Below are 8,885 nucleotides of genomic sequence, written 5' to 3' on the forward strand. Positions count from 1 at the left end.
CACCTGCCACCTTTCGGCGCTGTTCCACTGCTGCCTGACAGTAACTGCCAGGGAGGACAGGAAGAGGAAGTATCGTGATGATGATCTGGTGAGTGTCACCCAGCCCCGCAGCTGCCCAAAACTCGAGAAGCAAATGGACCCAGCAGGCGAGCCAAAGGCTCTGCGTACCTTGCACCACGAAGTTTACTGCCTGTCGCTCTGCCTGTGCCCGGAGCTGCGGGTCCCGCTCACGAATCCTTGGCAGGTGTCTCCTTCTGCCCATGATGGACTCCACATAGCCTGGCCGCCCGAAGGAAAGCAGCATGAGGCAGACAAGAAGGCAGTGTGGAGCCCTGGGGCCGGGGCTTCCCTGGCCAGGGCCAGGGCCCGGGCAGGACTCCTCCCGCTGCAGCCCTGAGCCGGGGCACCGCTGGGAGCTCGCCCAGAGGCCTCCTGGTCTGTGGCGGGAGACAAGGACAGCAGCAGGGTGGCCTCTGCTTGGCCAGTGGCACATTTCTGCACTCCTTGGCTGGATTCCCGAAACGGCATAGCCACTCCAGTGTCCCTGGCGTGGATGAGGGCTCGGTGGGGCGGGCTGCAGTGGAAGAGGCAGCAGTCTTAGCCTTTGCCAATTTTAAGAAAGATGTGACCACACGGACACGCTGGGAGCGGCCGGAGTCCTCCGCCTCACCTGCTCCGGCCAGTCTGGGCTCCGCACCTGCCCACCTCCCTGCCCACCTCCCTGCCCACCTCCCTGCCCACCCTGGCCGCCACTCCAGGTCGTGGTCTGGCTCGGGAGGGCGTTCCCCAGGGGTCTCGTCTGCTGCTCAGCGCCTCGGTGCCCTGTTGTCTCTTCCACACGCAGCCCCGTCTTTGACACTGCTGGAAGGTGCTTGCTTACCCGTGGGTCACCTGTCCCCATGGATCGCAGCCCCAGCAGGGCCAGGCAGGACACATGCTGGCCCTTGACAAACGTTTAGGGGAGGGTTTAATGATCGCTTAAGTATTTCCTTACAGCGTCTGCCCAGAAGTGCAGTTCCTGGGTCAAAGGGCATGCAGACGTCACATCTGGACACAGGATGCCCCATGGCCCTTCAACAAAGATACGGGCAAGGAGGGCGGGTCTGGCTCTGGGTCTCCGCTGCCCAGGGCTGGGTCCCACTATGGAACCGGATCAGAATACTACCTGCTTTTTAGAGTTGCAGCGAGCATCACATAAGTTACTTTAAGGGAAGCCACCAAAATCGTGCCTGGCCTCCGGCGAGAGCTGCATTTTTGTTGTATTTGTCTGCAGTGGTCCTGGCTCCGTAAACTCTCATCAACACTGGGTCCTATCACTATTTTAGCATTTAAAAATTGATAGTGTTACGCTTTTCTCAAGTGTGGGGCTCCTGGTGCACGGATGGTCAGGGCTTCTGGGGTTTCAGTGAGGACACAGGTGGCTGCAGGCACAGGCCAGGCCGCATAGGCCTCTGTGGGGCTCGCCCTCCAGGCCCAGGGAGCCCAAGGCCTGCCCTGCACGGGGCTGAGTGTGCCTGGCACACACAGAGGCTCCTGCACCGGCTGGTGTCTGGACACGTCGTTGGGACCAGGAGGAGCCTGTAGAGGGGCCACCCCGGGACCCGGGCTTTCGGGTGGGCTCCAGAGAGAAGGGTCATCAGCAGCCCCTCCTGGGAGAGTTCAGGAGAGCCTGGCGCTGAGGGACACGCAGAGCCGGCTCGGAAGGCGAGGCCCGCGAGGCGGCCGCTGCCACTGGCCCGTCTGTCCCCTGGAGCGCACGCCGCGTCCTCTGCCCCCTCTAGGCCGTCCTCCTTCCTGTCGTCCGCATGAAGTTCTGCTCTTTTCTTTCCTTCCCTCTTCACTCTGCTGCTCTTCTCCAAACGTCTTGTGTTGAACACAAACCATCTGTGTTCACAATTCCTTTTTTTCTTCTTAAAATACTTTAAAATATTCCTTCACCTCTGGGTTCAGTGTCAGCTCGGCCACACCCCAGTGTTTCATATGACATGCTTCTGCTGCCATTTACTTCTAAAATGTGTAATTTTATTGAGACTTCTTTTTTAATCCTAAATCATTCAGGAGTGCAATAAATTTCCAAATAGATAGACAGATGGATGGATGGCCACACGCATAGATAGCAAACTACCTTTTCAACTTACTGAGGTCGCAGAACACGTTCTCTTTGATGTCATTTGGAGTCTGTGACCAAGCTGTGAAGTTGTCACATACCACATGCTTTTCTAAGAACATATGTTCTGTTTTTAGGTGTAGGATCTTACTTCTCTACGTCTGTCTGTCCATTTATCACATTCTAACTCAAGCTGGTTAACTCTGTGGCCTCACGCACAGCCTGGCTCTGGACTCTTGTCGGGTGGAGCCTTTCGGTCCCATTTATCCAGCAGGGCTGGACAATCATAAGGCCCCGGCCCACCCAGGCTCCACGCCCCGCATCTGCCCGCTGTTGGAGTGGCTGCTGTGTGGGAGTGGGGAGGTGCCCGCCAATGGCTATGGCAGCTCCTGGCTTACCTGTCTGGTGACACCGGGCAATGGTTGCTTGAGCGAAGTCCTTGATTTTCTTGTACTTCTGCAAAAAGCTCTCCAAAAACCGGGCAGCTTCCTGAACAGAAACGCCAAGGCAAGCAGCAAGCCGCTCCTTCCCTGCATGAGCAGAAACGCCAAGGTCAGAAGCGGCCCCAACTCACACCCAGCAGGGTGCATGGAAGTGGCCGGAAGTGACCGACAGAGGGGTATGGGAGACTCGGTGAGTCGAGGTCCAGTTGGCGCCACCGGTGTCTTCTGATTGGTCGGGATGGTGCTGGCTTTTGGTTTCACATGTGAGTGCAAGGTGCTGGCCAGCCTGGACTGGGGCCTGGTGATCGTGCGTTTATTCCACAGTGTGGGCTGAGGGCCTGCCCGGTGTGGCGGGTGAGGCCGTGAAGGAGGCAGAGGCAGCGTGTGCTCTCAGCCTGTCTGGAACTGTGGGAAGCTGCACGGGGCGCAGAGGAGGGAGGGAGGCAAAACTCCTCTGCCGAACGATAAGCAAATGTTACCCAGGGTTCCCCGTCCCCAGGATTTTTATTGCAAGACAAACGGTTTTGTCCAGACCCATATTTGGGTCCTAGAGGACAGAAGTATTCCTGTGAAGCTTCTCACTGCAAGCTCTCTGGTTGAGGCAGCACCCCGAGTTCCAGGATGGCATCCCAAGTCTTGTAGAGCTTGCTGGATGCAGGTGCCACACAGATGGGTCTGGGACCACACAGATGGGTCTGGGTCCAGCTCCGTCACTATGAGAGGTTCTGTGTGGCCTCGGGGGAGCCACCGACCTGCAATAGCTGTTTCTTCACCTGTGAATTAGGAACACTAGTCCTCACCTCCAAGGGTTATCGGGGGGTGGGGGTGGGGCATGAACTGAGGCAGGTAAGGCTCTAAACAAACTGGCCCAACTTGGTACTCAATGTGGAGTCATTCTCTCCCATTTTCTTCCAGAAAAAAATAATTTAAATAGGGAATGAGGAGCTCATGAAGACAGACACAGGGCTGGGCTGGACAGCAAGGTCACGGGCAAAGCCCTGGGCTCTGAGCGACTACATCGTTGAAAGGGACCCGAGGGACAAGTGGCCACGACCAGGAGTGGGCTTGCTGCCTCTGCACCGGGTCAACTCTGGGGCCACCTCTGGGGCCACACTAGAGGGTACCCCAAGGGCCTCTGGACAACATGGCCTAGAAGCCTTAGCCCAGAGGTAGGTGGGGTGTGGCGGCAGAGGTAGGAACTGACATACCTCTCAGAGCCTGTCCTCTCCTCAGCCAGCCACTCCTGGCCCCGGCTAGTGACACTTTCAGCGGTTCCGGACAGAAAGAGTTTACATCGTGGGAGCGTGAAGGGGCAGATGTTTGCTTCCACAGCTCGGCCACGAAGGGTGAAAAAGGTTGGGGTGCCCTGTGATGCACAAAGTTTCTCCCAGAAGAGGGAGCTTTTGGAGCCCCCAGTCCTTCCTCTCGGTCTATTCATTTGGCTAGAAATGAAAAAAACTCCAATTTCCCTTCTAGGGCTTAGTTAAGATCATGTGATAGCTCCACGGACACATTATACTGAAATAATGCATTTAAAACTCTTTCTTCCATGACATTCCAATCACTGCGCCTCAGCTATGGCTCTCTGATGGAAAACTCCATTGGCTTTCAGGAAGGAATCAGAGGGTGGCTAGACACTTTCAGTAGATCTGGCTCGGTGAAACCTTGAGTCTTCTCAGCTGAATCCTTTTTCATGTCTAATCTGCTGTAAAGCCCAGTCGGCCCCAGTCAATATTTCTGATATTGCAATTTTCAGTTTTAGTATTTCCATTTGGTTCTTTTTATTTTCTCAGATTTCCTAGTTTTTCATTCATTATGAGCATATTTTCCATTATATCCTCGAGCATAGTTATAATAGTGGCTTTAAAATCCTTGTTTGCTAATTCCAACCTCTGGGTCATCTCAGGATCTGCTTCCTTGGTTGCCTTTCTTCTTGAGTACGAATCACGTTATTTCTTCATCTGTCTGGTAGCTGGGACTGTATCCTAGATATAGTGAATGATATGTTGTAGACGCTCTTGATTCCGTTATGTTTTTTTCAGGAGTACTGACTGTTTTTTTTAAAGGGGACAGTTAATTTGGCTAAAGTTAAACTTCAAACTTTGTCCGTCTGCACTGGGCAAGCTAAAACCTCAGATCAGTTCTTGTCACCTTAGCTGGGCTGTCTGAAGTCTGCCCCCGTCAAGCCTAGTCGTGGGTCAGCCAGAGATGTGGGCAGAGTTCGTACCCGGGGTTCCGTGGTCTCCTTCGGCCCGCTCCTTTTTGAGATTTCTCTCTTTACTTTCCAGATTCTCTATTTGCTCTGAACGCTGCCCTCTGGTTCTTCGAGCCAGTGAGACCACGGGTTTCTATCGGTGGTGTAGCCGCCCCTGGCACTGACTGAAGCCTGCCTTCAGGTGACGAGCTACAAACGGGGAAACTCGCCCCGTGCCAGTCCTTCCTTCCAAGTGTCAACTTGCCTCTAATTTCTGTTTCTGTCACTTTTCAGAACCTTTGGGCGGTTGCTTATTAGATCTTTTCCACAGTTCGCAGCTGACATCTGTGAGAGGGTGGTCTGATGGGAGCTCCTTGGCCATTACAGGAAGCCACACTTCTCCTTGATATCTACGGCTGAGAAATAATCCCTGTCCTACCTTTGGGGGAGCCGTTGGGCCACCTGAAGGGCAGGGGTTGGCCAAGGTCTCTGTACCTGAAGGAAGCCTGTTTGCAAGAGGAGCAGATGACGTGGCAACTCCAAACGAAGCAGAGACAGAGACTGAGACAGAGAGGCAGGGTCCAGTCAGCTCTCCAGGCCCTGCATTCTCCCCTTGCCAGTGGGTCTGTCACGCTCAAAGGCCACTGTCCTCCCTGCCCCCAGGAAGGAGAGCTTTCGGTTCTGCAAAGGCTTCTGTCCCATGCTCCTTGTAGACTGGCTCCTTCTTTTCACAAATTTCCCCCACGTTTCGATTCGATGGGCCAGGTTTCTGCCGTTTAAGCTGTAATCACATAGCCGGCTTGTCTGCCCGAGAGGAGGATCTCCTTGGAGGGGCGACAAGGCACTCCCCATCCCTTAAACCCTGTATGAACACACGATCTGACTTCTCCCACAGATGGCTAATTACACCCTGTGCGCGCTACAGCTTTAAGAAGGCCTCTCGCTCCTCACCTAACTGCTGTTTCTCACTCTCGATTACAGCTCTGGGGCCTAGCAAGCGCCTGGCACATACGGGGCTCCAGGAACGCTGGCTGGTCTAACGGGAACACACCAGACTAAGTCCTACAGGCTCGTCAAAACTCAGCGTAGGCGCTGCTGCTCTGGGCGGGGTGTCCAGCTCCCCACGCGCCCCCTCCCTGCTGCCCTGGCCAGGGCCCTCCCCACTCAGTGCTGTGTTCTCGGGCCTGTTCGGTGTCTTTGCTGACCAATGTCAGCCCTCTGGGAGCAGCACTGCGTCTCCCCGCACTGCCCCATGGCCCTCTGTGAGCTAGGTCCCTGGCGCACACTTGGTGACCCCCGCTGCTCGAACGTGCGCGGCCGTGGAGGCAGACCGAAGAACGCGTAACACTATGAGAAGAATCTAGTGTTAAGTGACGTGAAGAGCAGAAGGAGCACAGGGCAAGGCCGGAGGCGGGAGGCGCTTCCTGGAGGAGGCGTCTCCTGATGCGTGCAGAGGCCTCAGCAGGGCCGGGGTGCGCGCCCACTCGGGATGCCGGAGGAGCAGGGAGCCGCGGTGGCCCTCAGGTCAAGGCCCCCGCGCGGCAGTGCTCGCTGCCGTTTCCTGCGGGGCCGCCCCCCCTGGCAGAGGCCTGGCAGCTCCTGAATGCCACCTGGGATGGGGGAGGTGCCGGGCCGGCTGCCCCATAGGCTGCCAGGGCTGCACAGCCGTGATGGCCCCCCGAGCTGTCCCTGCTTGTTCCCAGTCCTCTTCCTCCCCGCAGTCCCTCAGCATCGTCATCACAATGACCCTGCTCTCTGAAGCTGTGCCTCTGCCATGTGCCCCCAGTATTCAGAGCAGGGGCATGTCTACGTGAACACACGTCATTTCCACCCACGAGGGCCGGCCAGTTGGAAGCCTCTTGGTTGAATTTCCACAGGGTCCCAGCAGCTCAGGAGAGGTGACATGTTCACCTGGCAGGCTCCGGCTTCACACATGAGCGGGACAGACATGGCCCTGTGCTAATGCCACCGATGCACAAGAAGCGGCTGTCCTGCTGGCCGGCGACACAGGAACAGCAGAAACGGAGGCTTGGGGCGGGAACCTTGTCGCAGGCAGGGCTAAAAGCAGCCGAGTCGCCCCTTCACCAACACCATGGCTACTGAGTCCCCGCTGATGCAGGAGCAGGTGCCTCTCCTCTCTGGAGTGAAGCAAAGCACCGGCTCCTCCAGAAAGGGACAAGCTGACTCTGGTGCCAGGAGCCGTGGGGAAGGCCACGCCTGCCGACTCCGTGGAGCTGGAGAGTGCTTAGCACCTCAGCCTCGCCGTCCGCCCACTGGGTCTGAGGCCGCGGCCCCAGCACCCGCAGCAAGGCCCAGTCACTTGGGGTGCGCACGGCCACGGCTGAAGGGACGGAGGACCGACGTGGTGGCAGATGCTAAAGAGGAGGCCAGCAGCGCAGGCCGCTGCTCCAGCAGCCCTACCTGCACATTAACACATTAACCCGGTGCAGAGCTGGAAGGCCTTGCGGAGGGCCACGCGGCTGGGAGGGGACGGCGTCAGGAGGCCCGGCCGGCCGGGGAGCAGAAGCAGCGTTCTCTTTGCAGAGACAAAGCTCATGGTGTGCCTGTAGCAAGGCGGCGAGGCGCCAAAACCTAATGTAACTGGCCGAATGCTGCCTTCCTGCCAGACGGATTCCAGAAGGTTCGGGAGCCCAGCAGAGAAGAGGCTGGTCCGAGGGCAGCAGCCCAGTGTTGCCCTCCTGGCACCCACTGAATTCAGGTCTTTAAACAAAGATGCTCGGTCCGTTTCAAAGACTGTACACGTGGTTTCAAAAGTGGGTCTGAAAGAGCGCCCAGCTGTTTACTGGCCCAGCGAGCATCATGGTACGCTGTCCTGCGCCAGGAGGGGCAGAGCTGGCGGTGGCTTCTGCTGCACGGAGCGCCCGGGGCCGGGACAGTGGGGCACACAGGGGAGCGGGCAGGGCTGTGGAGGGCAGAGTGCAGAGGTCTGGGGAGGTTTGGAAAGGGGTGCTTGGCAGACAGGGGCCCACCACTCCTGTTCCCCCAGGTCCTCATGGCCTCCTGTGACCCCTCCCCTGGACGCGGGCAGACCTGCCACTCGCTTCTAACCGATAGAACAGGCTTCTAACCGACAGAACGGGCGTCGGTGTCAAGAAGCACGTGATTGTGTGACTCTGTTACATAAGAGCGGCTCCACCTGGCTGCCCTCTCCCTCCCCGCTGGTGGGAGCCACCTCGTTGGGAGACCCCAGTGGGAACTGGGGGAGCCGACAGCCGGCAGGAGACTGAGCCTGCAAGTGCGTCCCCCGTGGAGCTTCGGTTGAGCCCACAGCCCCGCAGAGGACCCGGCCACGCTGTGCCCGGACTCCTGGCCCGCAGAAACTGTGAGATAATTCACGTGTCGCAGAGTCATACAGGGCTCTGGGAAGGCTGGGGACAGTTGAGTGAAGAGCTGCAGGCATCGGGGGCGCGGGTTCTAGTTCAGGGGCCACCCGTGCAGAGCCCTGTGTTGGGAGCCGGCTGGCCGGGGCGAGGCGGGTTCCAGGCCATCATAGCGAGTCACTTCCAGGCCCGGAGGCGGCACAGGTCACTCTTATACATGCTCGACCACGTGCTGGCCCAGATGTTCTTGCCCTGGAAGCCCGTTCAGTTCTGCAGCCCTTCCTTTGTCAAGGAGGGTCCCCACACAGCAGGATCAAGTCCCCCAGGGTCTTTGCAGAAGCCCCGCTGTTCAAAGCCGTGCTGAGCCATGGGGGAAGGAGGTCCACGCAGGCCTGGCCGTAGCCACGTGGACCCTTCCCTAAGGAGGGCTGGCCACAACCTCTCCCAAGGGAACATCAGGCCCCGCTGAGTCAACATGACCAAGAGCGAGAACGGGATGTGAAAGCTCAGACAGCCCAGGTCAGAAAGTCACAGGGTGCGGGGAGGGAGCGTGGGAGGGATCGGGCCTCTGGGGCTGGAGGAGGGGGAGGGCAGGTGGGGAGGGTGGGGGCGAGGATCTCCCTGAGCCCCTCACAGCACACGAGCGCCCCACACGACGGTGACACAGGGCCCTGCACACCACTCCCAGCAGGGTGCCTTGGTCGAAGCTCACTTCCGCACCTCTGTTCTCCCATCTGAAAGGTCCACGTGAGCAAGGAGTGAGCTGGGGCCGTGAGGGGTGTGACTGGCGTCTGGGGCAT

The 8,885-nt window shown here is 58.0% G+C and overlaps 1 protein-coding gene across 1 annotated transcript in view; it reads right to left on the bottom strand.

Annotated features, from left to right (window-relative positions):
* Positions 1-8,885, bottom strand: part of POLN (DNA polymerase nu) — a 93,364-nt gene that overhangs the window by 8,789 nt on the left and 75,690 nt on the right. The window contains exons 20-21 of the mRNA XM_023520235.1: positions 2,506-2,637; positions 123-279 (exon numbers count right to left, since the gene is read on the bottom strand). Coding sequence (XP_023376003.1) covers positions 123-279; positions 2,506-2,637 — 289 coding nt within the window. The remainder of the gene's footprint in view (positions 1-122; positions 280-2,505; positions 2,638-8,885) is intronic.

This window comes from Pteropus vampyrus, unplaced genomic scaffold (assembly GCF_000151845.1).
Source record: "Pteropus vampyrus isolate Shadow unplaced genomic scaffold, Pvam_2.0 Scaffold253, whole genome shotgun sequence".
NCBI classification, from domain to species: domain Eukaryota; kingdom Metazoa; phylum Chordata; class Mammalia; order Chiroptera; family Pteropodidae; genus Pteropus; species Pteropus vampyrus.